This window comes from Anastrepha obliqua, chromosome 3 (assembly GCF_027943255.1).
Source record: "Anastrepha obliqua isolate idAnaObli1 chromosome 3, idAnaObli1_1.0, whole genome shotgun sequence".
Lineage (NCBI taxonomy): Eukaryota > Metazoa > Arthropoda > Insecta > Diptera > Tephritidae > Anastrepha > Anastrepha obliqua.
Genome location: NC_072894.1, coordinates 39,942,985 through 39,964,554, shown reverse-complemented (window position 1 = coordinate 39,964,554; position 21,570 = coordinate 39,942,985). Strand labels below are relative to the sequence as shown.

The 21,570-nt window shown below is 36.4% G+C and overlaps 1 protein-coding gene across 3 annotated transcripts in view; it reads left to right on the top strand.

The window, feature by feature from the left end:
• LOC129241202 (SCY1-like protein 2) overlaps positions 1-21,570 on the top strand; it is a 104,691-nt gene that overhangs the window by 61,105 nt on the left and 22,016 nt on the right. The window contains exons 14-18 of one of the 3 annotated variants that reach the window (XM_054877418.1): positions 330-466; positions 5,721-5,934; positions 9,633-9,886; positions 10,552-10,620; positions 17,772-17,951. In XM_054877418.1, the coding sequence (XP_054733393.1) occupies positions 330-466; positions 5,721-5,934; positions 9,633-9,886; positions 10,552-10,620; positions 17,772-17,951 (854 nt within the window). Of the gene's footprint in view, positions 1-329; positions 467-5,720; positions 5,935-9,632; positions 9,887-10,551; positions 10,621-17,771; positions 18,157-21,570 lie in introns of those variants that run through there. The other 2 variants (XM_054877416.1, XM_054877417.1) reach the window with 2 other exon arrangements.

Genomic DNA, 21,570 nt, shown 5'->3' with positions numbered 1-21,570 from the left:
GGCTCCACTGTGTGTTACATTCTGAAAATTCCTTGAGAAATACTTGAACACGTTCACTAATTTACTTGTGGCTAATATTTATTTGACGATCTTAGAGAAAATTGCCAAATATGAGACTATACTAGTAATTGACACAGCAAGGAGAGCTTTGGTTGTGTAACTGTCTTTTTCTATTTTTGTTCTAATCCTATTGAAATGTTGGTGCTTTTAAAACATTTATGCTAACTCTTGTGTTTGCATTAACAAGTGAATAATAAAATATGAAAATGAATACGTGCTAGAAATATTTTGTATTTAATAACAAATAACTACGTTTCAATTGCTTGCAGATATTTATCACAAAATGGTTGCCGATAAAACGTATGGGTTGACGGTGGAAACGATGGCGATACACGTGCTTCCTTTACTGATACCGCACACCGTTAATCCCGGCTTAAATCTCGAACAATATTGCATGCTGGTCGAGGTAAAATATATTTTTGCGAAAACATTTTAGCCTTGAATAGTATTTACTCGTATGTTTATGCATTTTATATAATATTTACATGCAATATTGCATGGTTTTCAACGCTGTAGTAAAAAATTTTGTTGAAAAAAGTATATCAGAAGCAAATGCAAAGCTGTTACGCAAACACCATCTGGCAGATTGCGTTTAAAGTTGTTTTGATAATTTTTGATGTTATAATTTTTAAAAGCTTTATTAAATACGGAACCGCCTCGGCTTCGTTGGTAGTACTTCAAGCGATCGATCCAATTTTTGATAGTTCAGTCCAATATTTGCAGTGTTATTTCGGCAATAACGTTTTAAACGTTGGCCATGATCTTATTGAGAGTATTTCTGTTGCCAGTGTATAATGAAGACTTGAAGTACAACCAGAGAAAATAATCGTGCGATCTCAAACCGTATGATTGCGATGGTCAATCGATGAACGCTCGTCATGAGATGACCCAGTATTCAAATTTCTCCTTCACAACTTCGAGTTACGAAAATCGGTTAATATGCTCTGTGCCAAAAACCATTGACTATTAACGGCAACGGTTTCGCCTTCCTCATTTCGAAAGAAATAAGGACAAAACAGCCAGTCCCTATAAAGGGTGGATTTTCAAGAGCTATAGGAAAGTTTTTCAAAAAAACACACATAAAATTCAGAAAAATGCATGAAATTTTTATTTAAATCGATCGGCCGCCATAGCCGAATGGGTTGGTGCGTGATTACCATTCGGAATTCACAGAGAGAACGTTGGTTCGGATCTCGGTGAAACACCAAAGTTTAGAAAAATATTTTTCTAATAGCGGTCGCCCCTCGGCAGGCAATGGCAAACCTCCGAGTGTATTTCTGCCATGAAAAAGCTCCTCATAAAAATATCTGCCGTTCGGAGTCGGTTTGAAACTGTAGGTCCCTCCATTTGTGGAACAACAGCAAGACGCACACCACAAATAGGAGGAGGAGCTCGGCCAAACAACCAAAAAGGGTGTACGCGCCAATTATATGTACAGGGTGGCTGATGAAAGCCGCTACAAAAAAAAAAATTGAATAACTTTTTTTCTTTTTAAGTTATCTGTTCCATTTTTGTTTTAGTTTGCAGATTGATCTTTAAAATTTATTAAAATGGATAACTGGGACACGCAAACAAGAATTTGGATAGTCCGCCGCTATCACGCACTGGAGTGAATAATTTTGCTGAGCAAGGAACAGTCGCAAGAAGGCCTTATCATCGAAACTCACCAGTTCGGACGGAGGAAACGATCGCTGCTGTAGCTGCAGCTATACAAAGCAATCCAAGGGTTTCAACAAGAAGCTTATCTGCTCAACTTGGTGTCAGCCGACAGTCTTTGCAAACAATAATGCACAAAGATTTAGACTTATTTCCCTACAAAATTCAAATGGTTAACAAATTGAATGCAGCAGACTTGCCGATTCGCTTGGAATTTTGCCAGAAGATCCTGCAAATGGTGGAAGAAGAACAAAACATGTTAAACTGTCTTTTCATGTCTGATGAGGCCCATTTCGATTTAAACGGCAATGTGAACAAACAAAATTGTCGAATATGGAGTACTTCTAACCCACAGATACTCCACGAGACGGAATTGCATCCTCTTCGCGTGACAGTGTGGTGTGCGGTTTCTTCACGCTGTATTGTCGGGCCTTATTTTTTTGAAGAAAATGGTCACACCGTTACGGTTACTGGAGACCGTTATTTGAAAATGCTGAAAGAATTTTTCTATCCAGAACTACGCCGAAAGAGAATTCCTCTCAACTCTGTGTGGTTTCAACAAGATGGGGCAACGTCTCACATAGCGCAGACTGTTATGACAGAGTTGCGACGAAAATTTCCCAATAAACTGATTTCAAGAAACTCCGAATTTCGTTGGCCCCCCAGGTCGCCTGACCTTACTGCACCTGACTTTTTCTTGTGGGGCTTATGTAAACAAGAAGTTTATAAAATAAAGCCAATAAATTTGGATGAACTAAAACAATCCATTCGGGCAACAATTGCGGCTATTCCTGTCGCAACTCTCAAAGCAGCAATGAACAACTTTTTACTAAGATGCCGCACTTGTGTCAACGAGCATGGGGGGCATTTAAATTCAATTATTTTTAAAACTAGTTAAGCTACATTTAATAAACTTCAACTTGAAAAAAAATAAATGAATTCCATACACTAAAAAAAAAGTAATTTGAGTTTCTTAATGTAGCAAAATTCATCAGCCACCCTGTATATATATTATAATGTAAATTTGGTTCTAAATTTAGTGACAATAGCTCGAATAGCCGCTTGAGTGGGTATATTAAACTGACCATAAAATGTAAGAAGTGCGCGATAAACATTCTTAACAGAACACGCATTTTTATAATAAAATTCAATGATTTACAAGCGTTAATTGTTTGTAAGACGATTCATGGTTAAATTATAGACCAAACTGAAGATGTTTGACAGTGAAACAAAACACGAAACGTGCGTCAGCTGTTTAAACCAACTGTTTAAAAAGGTTTTAGCTAAAAAATCACCCGTTAAATACATTAATGCTTGAAGGAACACTCGTGGATTATTCTCGCTCTAATAGCGCCAATGTTAATATAACATAACCGCCTAAGCTGAAAATAGGTCTCCTCGGAAGAATAATTTTAAATTATATTTACGTATTTACAACTGAGCCGGATTTTCGACCATATTTTTTAATAGTTTGTTTGAGACCGGTAAGGGTGAAACGACGCTTAGTAATACGATTGGATAAACTGGATCTTTTGACAGCAATTGGCAGAACTATTACTGCTATCTAGTCGCTTTATGTTATATTATTATCACTAGAAACTGTGAGGACTAAACTCGGTAGATTGAGCTTCTTCTTGTTGATTGGCCTTCCTCTTCCTCTACTACCACCAGCTGGTACATCGAATACTTTCCGAGCCGGAGTCTTTGTATCCATTCAGATGACATGACCCAGTCAACGAAGCTGTTGGATCTACTATATGTATATTCGCTGCGATATGCCTATGTCGTCGTAAAGCAGTAGAGTGTTAGATTTGTTCGTCGAGAGAGGCCTTTACTATTCAATAGCCTACTTAGTCCAAAGTAGCTCTTAATGGAAAGAGAGATTCTGAGTCGGATTTCAAGGCTGACATTGTTATCGATGTTAGTGCTGGTTCCTAGGTAAACGAGGTCTCTCACAACCTTGAAATCATAACTGTCAACAGTGACGTGGGTGCCGATATGCGAGTGCGCTGACTGTTTGTTTGATGACAGAAGGTATGTACTTCGTTTTGGCCTCGTTCACCACCAGCCCCATTCGATTTGCTTCTTTATCCATATTGGAAAAGGTAGAACTAACAGCGCGTTTGTTAAGGTCGACGATATGAATATCATCGACGTACGCCAACAATTGTACGCTCTTATATAAAATTGTGCCTGAGCTATTAAGTTCTGCGGCTCGCACGATCTTTTTCAGCATCAGGTTAAAGAAGTCACACGACGGAGGGTCACCCTGTCCCATGAGTGGTATTGAGCAACGTCATTTTGCATAGCCGTATTATTTTTGCGGGGATATCAAATTCAGACATCGCGGCATACAGGTAACTCTTTTTCGTACTGTCGAATGCAGCTTTGAAATCGATGAAAAGATGGTGTATGTCGATTCTCCTTTCATGGGACTTTTACACAACTTGGCGTATTGTGAATGTTTGGTCGCTTGTAGATTTTCCAGGTCTAAAGGCACATTTATAAGATCCAATCAATTGGTTGATGGTGAGTTTCAGCATTTCGCACAATACGCTCGCTAGAATTTGATGAGCGATAGTTAGAAGACTAATCCCCCAGGAGCCGTATGGGTTGGTGTATGGTAGTCACATCATAGATTGTAGTCGTAACTCGGACTACATAGGTTTGAATCTCTGTGAATCACCAACGGGAAGGCATTTTTTTTTTCTAATAACGATCGTCCCTCGGTAGGCAATGACAAGCCTCCGAGTGTGTTTCTGCATGAAAAAGCCCCTCATAAAAAAAATATCCACCGTTCGGAGTCGGCTTTAAACTTCATTTGTGGAACAAAATCAAGACGCACGCCACAAATAGGAGTAAGAGCTCGGCCAATTACCCAAAAATGGGTACCCGGTAATTAGCACAGATTGCTTGGCACTTTTCTTGTAGATTGGGTAGAGCACACTTAAATTCCAATGGGGCGGCATGCTTTCCTCCGACCATACTTCGTATAGGAACTGATGCATGCACCTTACCAGCTCCTCGTCGCCATGTTTGAATAGCTCAGCCGGCAGTTCGTCGGCTCCCGCGCCTTTTTTGGTATATAGCCGCGCTGTTGCTATTCCCACCTCGCCATGTCGGGTAGTGGAACGACAGTTCCGTCGTCAACCATTGGGGTATCGGAATCTTCACATTATCTGTGAACTGCGCAGCTGTCAATATTTAACAAGTTCAACAAGTGTTCTCTCCATAATTTAAGCACGCTCTGGATGTCAGTCACTAGTTTTCATGCATTGTTCCTATCGGCCAGCATCCCAAGCTTCTTCTTCGGCGGTGGTACGTAAAGAACGAGAAATTTTGCTCCATTGCTCTTGTACTTTGCTCGAAAAAAACATGCTTCAGAACATTACTCCACTTAACGGTATTTCCCAGCAGTAAAACTTCAGCAGCTCTAATAGTGTGCATGTTTTATTGGTTAATTTGAATAGAGGTCAAAGCTATAGCAGTTCGCCTTTGTAGTTCTTATCATTCCAATAATGTAGGCAAACTGAGTGCCTCTATTCAAGTGAACCAATAAATCAAACATAATATTACAACTGAGGAAGTTTTACTGCTGCGAAATACCGTTAGACGGAAAGATATTTCGATGAATGTTTATTTTCGAGTAAAGTACTGCCTTCACTTGAATTATCAAAAAACCTTGGCTCACTAGATCAAATACGGTTGCTTTAATAACCATGTCTTTCCTTAAAAATGATTGCATCTAATCATGTGAACACGGCTGTATGTGTGTAGGTAATACTCTACTGTATTCATGAATACAGTGACTGATTTATTAATCGTCAAAAGCATACAGAGATTCCAATTAGTGTTTCTTACTTGCATTTTTTGTTTACACATATTTACAAATACGCATATGTGTGGAGACATGCATATGTATATGCATTTTTTATTTTATCGAAACTCGCTACATCAACTACTCGTTTTCCATTTCAATCATACCACATTCCATGCACTAACAGGTGCTGCAAGAGATGCTCGAACAAATTGACCGACAGCAACGTAACAAATTGAAGCTTGACAATCTGTCAATACCATCACCGGAGCGTCATCGTCCATTGAGACATCAATTCTCTTCGGATAACATGAATGCACCACCATTCAATATACCCAATTTGCGAATCGATCAGCGGAAAACATCCAGTGCTGAGGATATGGCACGGAAGAACTCTGGAGGTATGTACATATAACACACACTTCTTCACCCACACACATGTACCATAAATGCATTCGAGATCAAATGCAAATGCAAATAGGCATACTCACATACTTGTTAGCTCGTACAAATGGTATGAATTCATACCAAACATGCCCATATATGCCTACGCCGATTGTGGGAAAACAAATATGCACATGCGTGTGTGTCCATATAAGTATGCTACGTATGCATAGCACATGTGAATGTAAGTAGACTGCAAAACAGGCATAAATTTGCAGTTGGTGTATTTGTAAATACATTTGAAACAACAACAAGAAACGAAATTTTATCAGATGTTTTTTTCACATTTCTCCTTTTTTAATTTTAGTTCAAGTGCCCGATTTTGTAACTATTTTTAGTTAAAGCGACCCTGCCAAGCATAAAGCACCAAATAGGTAGAACATTTGTCTCTAATAACGGTCGATCATCGACACACAATGACTATTTTGTGTATTTCGGCCATGAAAATGCTCCTCTTAAAGGAAGGTGGCATAAAACTCAATTTGTGAAAAAAACTGCAAGCAGCTATTATGTCTTTCGGCTATCCACAATTAAAAGAATAGGGCAATTAAATAGACTCAGCAGGCAGTCCAACATAACAAAACATCGATTCCAAACACTACCTGTTAAGTACCTTCGATAATTTAAATAATCGAAAAAGGTCGGGTGAATCAAAAACTTAAATCAGCACATTAAGGGCAAAAGAAGGGTTAAAGGCTGTGAAAAAATATAAAAATTATTAAATATTATGAAATAAATATAAAAACATAAAAATGATATCTTTTAAAAAACACCTTCAATTGCTTCTTTGGGCTCCCAAGCTGAGATCTACGCTGAAGACAAAGCAGCAAAAACAATAAAACTGATGGACTTACACCTCCAGTAAACCTTACACTTTTTGTTGAAGAGGTCGCTCACGCTTATCCAACAACACAACACCACACTTTGTTGGGGTCCCGGCCACTCTGGATTGGAGGGAAATGAAAGAGCGGCTGAGTGTGCAAGGAAAGGCTCTGAGTTTTACCTTCAGCGAGTGGTAGAGGACATAAGCATTTCTTTAAACGAACTATACACTGCGATTGACTTGAGTGTAATAGCAGAAACCAATAGAAGGTGGTCTCTGACGACTAACTGCAGGTTTTCCAAAGCACTTTGAATTAAACTGAATTCAAAAAGGACAAAATGTCTGCGTGGGTTCAATAGATCAACTACCAGCGTCCTCTCAGGTGTTATAACGTGTCACTGCGCTAATAAATGTACATCACAATGACTTCTGCAGGAACTGTGGAGATGAAGAAGACATTGAGTCGGTACAACACCTCCTCTGTGATTTTCCTGCACTTTAAAATAGTCGTACTAAATATCTTGGTGATTATTTATTTGAAGCCGTGGCAAAATTGCAAAATATCTGAGGAGGGACTAGTTACTTTCTTAAACAAATCCAAGAGGTATAAGCAACTTAGTTAGAGGATGGAAATCAAATGCAGGTATGACAATGGAGTTTAGGGCCATCGAGTGTCTTAGAGAAATAACCTGGTTAATCCAACCTAACCTAAGGCACTGAAAGCACTGTAAAAACAAAATGTGCGATTTGACTCGGCTAGACTTTTTGTTATAGGGTTTTCTGAAGTCGTAGGTTTATATCAATAAGATGTAATAGCCCAGTTCATTGAGGATTCAGATAGATTTATGCAGTAGGGTCATGGTAAATTGTACGCATCCCACCACTGTATTCACTCTTGCAACGACAATAAAAGTGCCATTATAAAGTTGCCTTGTAAGGTCAAGAGTAAAGCAAAAGCTTAAGCTGATCTCCCTTTTAAGCTCTATCATAACTTATATATACACACTATTAGGATAATAGGTATTTGAAAAAAAAAAATTTAAATATGTGATTTTATGTCAATAATTTCTTAGATGTTATTTATTAAATAAATGATAAATCATTTTATTATATTAATTTTAAATAAACGATTTTATAACGCATTCCCTTTTAAGTTTTTGTATCTTTTTCAATAAAACTCGCCTAAACTTCGTTCACATATTGCTTCCCACCTCAATCAGACTCAACGATACAACGACATGGTTTCGTAACAGTACAACCCTATACATATAAAGGAATAGAAAATCCTTTATTTTCTCGGAAATTGGCTGTAGTGATCGATATCTCGTAAAGCACCGATGGAACAATTTAAGGTTTATGCTCGTCGTCAAGGCGACATTTCATACTGAAAAAAATATTTTGCTGTTTTTTATTTATTCATTATTATAGGGTGTTAAGAATGAAACTCAACAAAAAAAAATTGGTGCATTTTACAATTTTTCTTGGATTAAGGCAAAAATGCAAGCCAGGCCACTGAAATTGTAAATGGTGTTTGTGGTGCCGCTTTGGTTTCGTCAACTCTATTTAGGCATTTTTTATGTTAAAGAAAATATCGATAAAATTCCGGAAATAGTCGAAGTTGACCAGTATGTTAGTAGTCGTATCATCGCCCAAGAGCTAAAGATCGATCATGAAACAGTTTTAAACCACTTTCACAAAAATTTTACATAGAAATAATATATTTATTTTTCTCCCGACTAATATAATGACAACATAGGCTAAAGCGGACGGTACAACTTGTCATTGTGACTTAGGTTGGACGGTTGAAGTCGGTCTTTAAACCAACTCAATTAGAAAGTTGCCTATCCATTGTTATACCACAGTAGCAGTTTATCTGCTACTCCTCGTTAAATCATTTATCGATTGACTTGAATTTATAAGCGTTTTTTTTCAGTTCCTTTCATACTATTGAACTCATTGGTAATTTTGCACATCTGCGTTGTAATACATACATAGGTTAAATGAGTCTTTGATAAAAGAGAAGCGAATCACAGCAAAAAGAGTAATTTAAGTTTTCCTGATATTTCCTGAATTTCTGTTATTCGTCGCAGCGAACATCACAAAAAACTAATTTGTATTTATGGTCCAAGTAACTGTTTCGGTTATGAGCAAAATTCTATTCAAAATGCTACGGTTGCCTTGCTTATTCTTATATGACCTTTTTGACAGATCTTTGACTACTGTCAAAGTAAATACATAATTGCTTTTCAGTATTCATGGGCATTTTATCATGGAAAGATTTATGTAGAACAACGTTTATAAATCGTATAATTATATTACTAAAATCGACGCTCTGTGAAAAGTGTTCATCGAGTGCTCAGGTCATCCTACATTTTTGGCTTAACGGCTACGTCAATAAGCAAAATCGCCATATTTGGCCTGAAGAGCCCCCCAAAGTCAGTCAAGGACAGCCATTGAAAATAACTGTTTTAACTTCAAACTGTACTCGTCTTCTGTTATAACTTCAGCTACTTCCAACTGTAATCATAAGTCCGTTATTATGGCAGCTTCTTCTTATTTTTATGAATCTTCAAAACGTCGGCCAGGCGCGTACGCCATACCCGACAGTTGCTTCGCGAAGTTAATGCATTACCTACGTATTTCAGGGCTTTATTTTGTATAAGGAGTTTGATGTGTAGAAACTTGCTAGTAACAGAAGTGAACAAAGTTAAACCTCTATATATACATACATACGTACAGATATACCAACATATGTACCATATTCTGCGCAGCCATTGCCGGACGATTTGTTGCTTCGAATATTTTTAATTTTTGCAGTTCGTTTATTTACAGGCTCAGGCATGCTGGGAGGATGGTGGTTCGGTTGCTCGCCATCATCGCCGGATAGTAACTTCCTGCGTGTTGCTAATGCATTCCCCAATCGGCGTCTCTCGGATAACACTTTGATGACACCGAAAATACGCATAGCGCCGTCGTGTGCATCCTCGCCTGGTGGAACACCAGGCTCTGGACTGCCAACACGCCGACACTCGAGCATTGGACCACAAGAACGACGTGGCTCGACAATCAATCTGTCACCGCCTACTGTAAGTAGCCGCCTTCCTTGCACCACATCTAACTCCAATTCATCTTACAGCGTCTGCATTTGTATGCGCGCTCGCTGATTTACATTTGTTGACCCTGTTCATTGAATTCAGCTTATTTTCTATTGTTTCGTTTTTCTTTTTTGTTTGGTAAATCCGTTGCAAAGAAGCTTAATGAGTTTACAATTTTTGTTTTGCCTAAGTATGTAGTTATAGGTTGGGCGGGGTTACTCTGTGCTACTTTTATTGTGATAAATAAAAAAAAATGTTCATATATGTATATTGTTTGTAGTGAAATTTTACTTTCTCAAAACAAGTAAATTTATACATATACCTGCATAAATAGTTTGTCCATTTAGTGAATTCAAAAAAAAAAAGTTGTACATTCAATGCAAACGCTTTACTATCGCATAGCCCCATAAATTGTTCATATAAAAACTGCTTTTTTATTTTTGAAGCAGCTTATACGCAGATATTTTTTAGTTAGTTAGAAGCTACTTTTTATTGTTTCTGTAAAAAAAACGAAAAGAAGAAATCTAAATTTATCATCAGTATTGAAATTCGGAATTATTTTTCTCATTTACTTACTACTTCATATTTCACCACATAACAACTACATATACGATATGGTAATTGGTAAATACCCTCTACACTTCCTCCTTGAATAGACGTATGGTTTTGGTGCCCGCGGTAGTTCCGGATCGAGTTTGTCGGTACCCTCTTCGTCGGCCTATGTTGTAAGTCTAAAAAACGTCTCAACAATTTTTGCCATTCAAATCACGCTTCAGGTCTCTTGTGCGAGTGCGTTGCGTTGTTCGCATATATGAATATTCGCATAAATAACTGTAACTAACCAACATTGCTGCTTTGTTTTTGTAATGTGTGAACTACTAAGCAAATGTGTATCTTGTTCGTTTCATACCATTAATGCAAGCTCGTACTCGCCTTCGCACGCTCGTCAAATGATAAACAGTTACTTACTCGTACATACAGTATATCTTAATCGTTTTCGTACAAATAACTGGAAGGAAGCCTTTATCTTTCTAATATTAATAAAATCAACACGTACTATATTAACTGTTCATGGAAATGTATCTTGTTTCCTATGAAAGATGAAGCGGTTAGTGTAGAGGTGGTATGGGTGGCGGGCAATTTATTTCAAAGTTAGTTCTGAAACCTTTTAATAAAAAAATGTCAATCCCAGAATATTATATACACCTATACCACCAGTTACAGTAACCGTTTCATAATTATATATTCTTATTTCATTTCCAATTTATTGTTTTTTCATGTACTTATTTGCATTTTGCCGTTTTTTTAAGCCCTTCGAAATTAATTTACGATTTCCCTCTGATGGCATTCGAAACCTCACACACTGAACATAATTTCAAATAACTGTTTTCGTTGGAATGTAATTGTAATTAATTGTTTTCTCATGCTGATTTTTTGTAAGGCAAGGTTAACAAATAAAATATGATAAGTGTAGAAATATGTTAGTATACATATGTATCTGGGAGTGGTTTAATAAGTCTTGGAAAATCTATTCTATAATAGTCACATTTTCGCTATATGTGATTCGTTCTACATTACTCCACTTTTTAGTGTCCACCTAAATATAAGTTGCGCTCAAAACATGATTATCATTCATCGATGGGCTCATCACTCGACCCGCGCCTCAAAAAATGCTTCCGTTTCATAAGTTAACTCTTCATTCGAACCAATCCTCTTACCATCGAACTATTTCTTTATATTGAGTAACAGAAAGTAGTCGTATGTGGAGAAAATGTACGATGAAAAATCAATTAGCAACCTTCGTATTCGTATATTTTTAGCTGCCCATAAGTGAGCTAAAGTAGTCATCACTGTTGAACTCTAGATCAGCGTATTTCGTGTTAAGAGAAGAGGCTGGTTGGAGCCGGTTTGTAAACGTGATTTTAACCACGAAACAATTAGGCTTTAGTCTTCTTGTTTGTTGACACGCACACCTGCTAGATGGGACAGTCTGACATTAAGTCTATTCTTCCTCCCTCCGAAGAAATCTGTGTAGATCTTGAGATGACAAGGAGGTCGCTTCGTAACACAACAGTGCCAAATTCGACGCACAGACGCACAGAAAGTGGCCTGCCGTCTCATCCTCCTCTCCGTATGCTGGGCAGAGTGGACCATCTGAGATGCCCACCTTTCCCTTCTGCTTAATGACAGAAGGACCTGCGACAGTCGGTCAAACATGACAGGTAACATCAGTCAGAAGCTTGTAAGTGCATTGGATGTCTTTGGAGGAGCTTATTATCGAGGATTACTCCAAGATATTTGATTTCTTTGGATAGCTGTTCTATGACTCCTTTTGGCTTAGGCAGAACGAGTCCATAAACTTCCTCCTTCTGCCTCCTTCTGATAAAGAGGACAATACCAGTCTTCATCCCTTACTTCTGTTCACAAATTACCCAGAATTTGTCTAATATTCAAGGCCTATTATTTTATTCCTTTCAATTTTCAGTATGCGATTTTAGAGTCGTTTACGAATTCTGTTTTTGCGCTTCAATCGTCTCAAACCGCTTTCGGCGAAGTGGTAGCTTAAGGCATGGGAACAGGAAAAAGACAAGTGGGACCATGTAAAGTGAAAACGGAGCTTTCTTTTTAGTTGAATAGTCGTAGTCGTATATTTAGTCGATTTCGTGGTATGAACAAAAGTATAAGCCTCATAGTAGGGAGTAGGAAATGTTAGGCTGCATTCGCTATTTAATAAATTATAATTTTGATAACTGAAATTATATTTGAAAAATGAAATTATATTTGATAAATGCTTAACCTTATCTATGAGTTGTAACTTTTAAATATTTAATGTTGTACATGACTTAATTCCGTTCTACCGGCCAGACATGAGCATATTTTTGTATTTATATACATAAATACATAACTGTTTTCATTTATTTCATCTGAGTGTCAGTGTGTTTTTTTATTTTGCCGTGGTGTTTTCAAATTTTCATGCCAATTCATAAAATTCCTTATTTTAATGTCATACTCGTACATCTGAGTGACTGCAACCGTCACAGCTACTTTTCTCAAAGATCAAAATCGTAAACGTTCAATATCTACTTAATGTACGTGTCCTGGTTATATATACATACATATTTGCAGCTATATTTATAGGCGTGCAAATGTTTTTCGATTCCTCATTAAATCTGAGTGTTCCGCAGCGTGAGCTTTTCTAAATTACTCAGTTAATTACGTAAATACACCAAGTTTCACTATGTGACTATCTCAGTGGGCATAATTTCATTATTTCATATGTATGATTTAATGTACGTTTGGGTTTTGTATTGATTTTCGTATTATTTTCAATCTCTAAGCAAATTCTCTACCAATGTGTGCATTCCATTGTTTATCCAACCATATTTTTTATTTCATTTACTTTCGGTTAATTGGAAATTATCGCAGCTTGCACGGAGCATGATCGTGAGTACACGTTTTCGCTTTGACTTTACAACGCGTGATGTACAAATCATTTATTTATCCACTGTTTCACACACACACAAAAGCATATAAATACATATCTACAAGTACAACTATGTTTCTCACTTATTACACACAAATATAAACAAATGCATTCAACTGTCCTTTGCTTACTCTAAAATGCTAACTATACACCTATGCTTTTTGTACACTGCCGGAACACTTGATCTTCATATGCATACCTGATAGTAGAGTTCGAATATGCGAGTTACTCGAGAGAAATTTAACAGGCTGAATTGAGCAATAGCTGTTTGATATCCTTATCGCTTGGGTGTAAGTCCAAACTATTAGAGAATATGAGGCAGCTGTTCCTCATTGTTTGCATATATTATTATTTTTTCGATTATTTCGCTCTATTCGCTAGCACAGATTCGAAATCATGCGCGTAAAATAAGCATTTATGTTAGGAACTCTACTACAAGTATGGATTTTTCAGTAAATATTTTCCTCACTCCCATTAAACGTTTTGTTCTATCTCAAGTTGAGGCGAATTTGATAACTAACCATTTTCTCAAATCTTCAGCTTTAGTTCTCAAATTCATCTAAACTTGCCGTTGATAAACGTTCTCTAACTAAAAGGCACAATTTGAATATGCTTAGTTCTCAAATTGAAGAGTCCTCAACTCCATGGAATGGAATCCATTGCTCTCATATTAGTTTGGGAAAAAATAAATGTATTACTTTCTCGGCAGATGGCTGTAGTGATTGATATTGAAAGGTCGATAAAATCACAGAAAGAATCCAAGTTCACCGGCATGTAAGTAGTTGTATCATAGCTCAAGAGTTAAAGATCGACCATAAAACAGTTTTAAACAATTTGAAATAAAAATAACAAAATAAAAAATAAAAGTAATGCATTTCTTTTGCCCCAAGCTAATATTAAGTATTAAGTATTGCCAATGATACGAAAAAAATACCAAATTACGATAACAAATTAATGTTTGTTAGTGAATATGGTATTATGATTCACGTAAAAAATAGATTATTAAATTTGCATTCATATGTGCATGCAGCGTTCAAATTTAAAACCAATTTACTAAACGATAAATTAATAATATTGCGAAAACAACATGTGTTGCATTTATTTATAGTGTATTCAATTTAACTACATATAAAAAATTATATTTACATTCAACCTTTTTATACTGGAAGTAAAAATAAATAAATTCGGAGAATTCATGTCAAAATTAATACTCATACATAAATATCATAGAATGCGCCATGACATCGTTATACATATATATTTCAAGTGCGCGGTCAACATGCGAATCAAATTTCATAAAAACCACTACAGTTTATTGTTTGATAAAAGTTTTGAAGTGATAAACCTAATGAACGGAACTCATTCTACAGTGCAATACCTAATTTGAAGATACAAAAGTGACTCTTCAATTGCCAATAAAAGCCGCCTAAGTCAGCGGACGGAACTCAATGATAAAGAAGATCGCTCGATTTTAAGAGGGGAAAGGTTAGAAAGTCACTTTGCATCAGACATAAAACTTAATAAAAGGTTAAAGGAATATACTAATAAAGAGGTTTACAGTGATACAGTTAAAAGTGTTTTTAATAAACATAAGCACCACGGGCAAACTGCGCGAAAGAAGCGATTTATTTGAGCGCTCGAAAGAAATTTGCCTCAAGGTATAGGTTTTGGGAAAATGGTTAACATAACCAAATCACTTCCTTTTGCACTTATTCTATTGTTTTAAGGTAGTACACACTGATGTAAGCAAATATAACTTAAATAGGCAGAATGGCCAGTGTTATGACTGCAGAAAACCCAATACTGAATTTGAGTTGAAGAATGTAAAGGCTAATTTTAAGCATGGAGATGGTTTTATAATAGTGTAGGGATGTGCTTCAAGTGCAGTTGTTGGAAAGATGCGCTTAAAAGAATGCCTTCTGGATATCTTCTTCCTCTTGATTGGCGCGATAACCGCTTATGTCGAGTTTAACAAAGCGCGCCAGGCGTTTCTTTCTCGCGCTAACTGGCGTAAGTTGAAACCAAGTCCTTCTCCACTTGATCTTCCTCTGCTACCACGCTTGTATCCACTCGGACGACATGACCCAACCAACGTAGCCGCTGGATCTTTATTTTCTGTACAAAAGTCCAAAATCTTCCGCAGAATCTGTCTCTCAAACATTCCAAGGGGCGCCTCATCGAATGTTGTCATCATCCAATCTTCTGCGCCATACATTAAAACGGGTATGATGAGAGTCTTGTAGAGCGTTAGTTTTGTTCGTCGAGAGTGGACTTCACTACTCAATGGCCAACTTTATCCGAAGTTGCCCTTACTTGGCAAGAGAGATTTTCCGTTGAATTTCAAGACTGACGTTATTATCGATATTAATACCGGTTCCTAACTAAATGAAGTCCCTTACAACCTTGAAATCATATCTGTTAACAGTGCGCCGACCGATAAGCGAGTGTGCCGACTGTTTGTGAGCTGTTTGATGACAGGAGGTACTTCGTTTTGTCCTCGTTCACTACAAAACCCATCCGCTTTACTTCTTTATCCAGATGGAAAAATGGTTCCATATGTAGAAGTCCACGCAAGTGGAGAAAGTCATTGCTTGTTATTCACTTGGGAGTGGCCAGGACGACTCTTCTGCAAATGGTCCAAGCAACCCACAACTTCGGGCTAGCGCAAAAATCCCTTGCGAAGCTTCCGAACACCCGTTCGATATCGCGCTAATGTGAAAAGGCGAAGCAATCCAGTAAAGCTTTTCGACCTGCCCAATAAAATCGAAAACAAAGCCTTCTGCATATGCCAAAAGGATAAATGAGAGAATGCCTTCTGGATAAATTGCAACAGCCAAATATGCGTAAACGAAGTTAAAGGGCCGAACCCTTGGGTATATTGCACAATACTGTTTTCTATCAGAAAACAATCGGTTCATCTACAAATGTCCTTACCTATAGTACTTTAAACACCCGCTCAATTGTCTGATATCAATAAATCGGGTTTGACCAGAAAACAGTTTTTACACAAGCGAGCTGAAAGCAGCTATGAAACCCGAATGGGCGTTTGAATGCTGAAATAAAGGCCCTAAATACCGAAAGGGAGATTTGTAAAATATTGTATTTTAAGGGCACTCAATTTTGTATGCTTCTTCGTTTGAACATGAATTCAAGATTTTGTTAATTTTTTTTCCCCAGGCTAAAATTGTGGAAATAACTGGGGTAGACTCTAAATAAATAAAAAACATGCTTTTTCGAAATTTAATTAATTTCCAAGTGTATCTACCAGCCATGGCAGTCATTTTCAAGCAATAGTGATGACAGCATTTTATCAAATCTTTCCTAACACGTAATAAAGTTGATAACAAATGTTTGAGAAAAAATTTAAGAAAATATTTAGTTTCAAATTCCATTTAGTTTCAATGCTGAATATCAAATTGAGAACTAGGATTTTTTCAAAAATTTGAGAATATTTTTTCAGGTACAGCGTACATACAAAATACATGCATATAGGTATACTTATACATATCCTCTATCGTTTGTTGAGTTGTTGTTCGTTTTCCGTTGAACTGTTCTTGCGAAATGCATACATATAAACAAATACCTACCACTACTTACTTACTTACTTCACCAAATTACTATATATACAATCATATCGCTATAAGTATATACCTACATACATATATTTATATGCGTTTATTTATTGTTAACATAATGACTACTGTTTAAACGTTTATTGTTTTGCTTCCGTTTTAAAATTTCGTTTGTGACATTGTGTTTTATGTACTTAAAATGTTCTTTTGTGTAATTGGTTGTTCGATTCGTTGCCTAAATGGTTCGTTCATTTTTATTATTGTTCAACAGTTTCAATAAAACGCATTAACCATCACATTTTATTGCAAAAATTTTAATACTACAGCGCATAACTAGTAAACCCAAATAAAACATACATATGTATTTCCAGCGAAGAAGAATGTGAGTGAGCTCCAAAAAATGCGTGAAAGAAAATTAAAAAATAACATTGCTCTAGAATAGGGCGGCCTTACTGAGTAATAAAATTTAACGAAATTTAATAATACTTAATTAATAAAATAAAATGTATAATTGGAAAAACTATCGAATTACTTATGAATACTAAATTTTTAATTAATTATATGAATTAGTGTTGCCAATTTCTATTTATATAATATGTATTAAATGTTTATATGAACTAAATATATATTTTTTTCTTATTGTAATCAACTCACCAATTAAATGTACGCGTATAAACGCACACATATTCTTCTTCAAAATTCGCACAAGAAACACCGACACACACACATGTATGTATATGGCAATACACATATACATATATGTACATATTTATGACATTAGCATTTGTATGCTATGAAGAGACTTCATAATCTTTCAAAGAAATCTCCTTTATTATCCTCCAACAAACAGGGTGGATCAATGCCGAACACATCGAGCAGTGTACCATTTTTATTATCATCCAGCATGCAATCGATCCGTTCCAGACGTACATCTACTGTACTCTCATCGGGACCATTGGGATCTGGCTCTGGCATTCTACAACAACTTGGCAGCGGAATGGTAAGACAAATAACTACTTCTGTATCAGGCAATGCAAGCCCGGTGCAACATTTAATGGTTAATGGACAACGTACCTACGTCCGAAAGTGTCCGTCACTCAATATCACATTCAGTCAGTAATGAAGAATTGAAAAAGTGAAGCCTGTTGGCGTTAGCAAGATATGAAGATTTGCAAACGCCTTAAACGCAAATATGCATTGAATCATTTGAGCTGTGCTTTGTAACTAAATACTTAATGAAAGCAAAACAAAATTTTTAATTTACACACATATATAATAAGTAATTAAATATATAGAGAATAGTGTTTAACGAAAAATAAAATTTTTTTTTTAAATAATTCAAAAAAAAAAACACGCACTCCGCGTGCACACGAACGTCACAATAACGTCAAACAATAAGAAATCATTGAATTTGGGAATAGTTCTTTTTTTTTGGATACATACAAAATCAGATAAAGAAAACGAAAAATAGAATTTTACACAACCGCTCTTCTGGATCACATTGCACCAGGGAAAATGCATTGAACTTAAGAATACAAATTTATTCTTTGCTTTAAATAAAATCGAAGCAAAATATTTATCTAATTAGAACTACATGCATATGTATGTGTATAAAGCTACTTGTGTACGTATGAATGTAAAATGCATTTCACTAAATTTGTAACCATTTTCTGCGATATTCAGCGCGCGTTCCTACACCCTGAAAGCCACATGTGCATGTACTCTAGACCGGGTCGATCGCCATACGAAAACCAAGTTGCAAAAGTCCACACCAGTATAAAAAAAAGTTTGCTTAGCCTTCTAAAAGCCGCCGAAATATTGGATATGGGAATAAGTTTCCGCCCTCGTAAAAGAAGTGTCGCTGCTGATACTATTTTTGTGTTCGTATATTACTAGTCTGGTGATTTGAAGGTGTATGTATATGTGAGGTCTTGATCACGGTAAATGACATTCGTTTGAAGCGTAATGATCCTTTTTTATCTGATCTCAAAAATGTCTACGTTCGTCCCGAAAAAACAGCACTTGCGGGAAGTCATGCTTCATTATTACCTTTTGATGAAAAATGCAGCTGTAAGGTGTCGTATATAGATCAATATTAACGGTAATCACGCTCCATAAAATACAACTTGCAAAGACTGGTTTCGACGCTTCACGAGTGGCAATTTCGACGTGAGTGATAAAGATCGCGAAGGGGCACCGAAAAAATTCGAAAAATCACAACTACAACAATCATTGGATAAACGGAAAGCAAGTATCTGGGTGTCTCATCAACTGAAAGAGAGGGATATAGAGAGACGTTTAGTTGACGTGTGAGATGCTTCTTGAACGGCAGAAAAGAAAAGGTTTTCTGCTTCGCATCGTCACTGGCGATGAAAAATGAATCTTTTATGATAACCCTAAGCATCGAAAATGTTGGAGCCTGCCAGGTGAACCAGATCCAACGACAGCGAAACAAAATATTTATGCTTCACAGGATATGTTGTGGGATCAGAAGGGTGTCATCTACATATTATGAACTCCTTAAACCATCACTGGCGATCGTCACCGACTGCAGCTAATGCGCTTGAGTCGAACTCTCAAAGAAAAGCGGCCGGAATGGGACGGTAGACATGAAAAAGACAAGAAATATTTAGAGGGACTGAATTGGGAAATCTCGCACCATCCGCCGTATTCCCCCGAACATTGCACCTTCGGACTACCATCTGTTCCGATCAAAGCAGTCAGCCTTTATTGGAGTGCGGCTCACTTCTTAAAGTCAAAAGAACTCGAATTTTCCGTCAGAGGAATCCGTATGCTGGCTGAAAGATGGAATAAAGTTGTAGCTTCCAATGGCACATGTTTCACATAATATCATGTATTATTTAATTCTTTAAATATTTCGTAACTTTGGCTACGAAGAACGGAAACTTATTCCCATACACAATAGTTTTGTATTATTACTTGGCACACGATTTTCAACAATAATGTGTCATTATTCCTGTCACGAGAAGTTATATATTTTCTTCAAAGTAGTACATATTAAATCTCACTTCGAATCGACATCTTGGATTTTATACGAAAAGTCAATTATAATTATTTTCATATTTTCCAAAGCCAAACAATTTAAAAGCAATAACCCAAAAAAAACATTTTCGTAAGTCAATTTTATTTTATTTTTTCTAAGTGAAAAATCTAAGATATTGAACTTGAAATCATGTAGGAGTATGTGTAAAACAGAAACCTTCGAACCAATTTTTTCTGTTGGAAATGCATAAATATATTTAATTTTATGTTAAGCATAGTACTACCCTTAAGGCTCACAGCCGTGAAATGTTGCTTGCAACATTTATTGTCAAATGAGAAGAAACTTCAAATTTATGAGCTTCTGGGGTGATCAATTGGCAAAGTTGCGTAAAAAAGGTGTTTTTAAACATATCAACAGACATATATATTGACACGAAAAAATACAAAGAAGATTTACTTACACTCTTTGCCAATATTTTTCGCTTAAAAATGCCATGTCTTCGGAGTATTTAAACTCAAGCACTTCACTCGCAAATGAACTGTTAGTTTACGCTGAATTTCATGTGACAAAATGCACAAATAGGTGTGAAACAATGTTGCTGCCATCGTGAATGAGTACTACGTTGCCGTAAAATATATTGTAAATGAAATTTTACGCATATTTCACAGCAATGCAATTTGTATGGATTTTGACAGCCATTTCACGTAAAACGCGAACTTAGTACTATGCTTTACAGGATAAAGAGTTAAAGAGAATACTGTATCTAAGTTGTTTGTGCAAGCAATATGTAGACGAGGCAGAGGGTAAAAATCATCCCTCTTATGGCAATTGGACGGATGTTTGCGGCGGGAGTTATTTTACGTGCGAGAAGAGTTGAATTCGTTAGCACTGCCATGGATTATGAAAGATCAAATTAATAAATGACACTTGCAACTCTTTACTTCGTTATATCTTAGAAACGGTAGTATTTTGGGAAAAAATCATTGATACATTTTTTGTAGATAATTCTATGATCTACTTTTTTGTCTGAGTTAACTTTGCAATAAGATTGACCGTTTTCGAGAAATTCACGAAACCCCAATTTTTTTAACCTTTGACCTTGAGTCAATTTTTTCCCCCGGCCAGATCAATTGAGAGCTTTAAAATTTTATTTTTACATATGTTTTGAACAATTTCATCCATTTTAGTAGCTTCGCCCTTACGTTTTGGTCTAATTTGACCAGACTAACTTTTCCTCCTTGTGTTGTTCGTTGGCTTTGTATTGGAAAGGGAGCTGACGTCACACTTGCAAAATCGCGAAAAATAAAGTAACTGTTTTGGGAAGGCGCCACCTTCAGTACTCAATTTGTCTTGACTATTCAGTGCATTCGTCGGTATATAAAACAACGTTTAATGAAAAAAGCAAGTGGGGTGCGGATCCTGTTTACTCCTGCCGTAACACATCCGTTTGTTACCATAAAAGGCTTGAATTCCACAAATGTTGCGCATTCTTTTACCTACATACTTACTAAAATAGTTAATACTTGCATACAAATTGTATAGTACATATACATACATAAAAAGCAAAAAAATTGTATAATAAATGTTATTTACTTTAAAAATGTCGATGCTATCA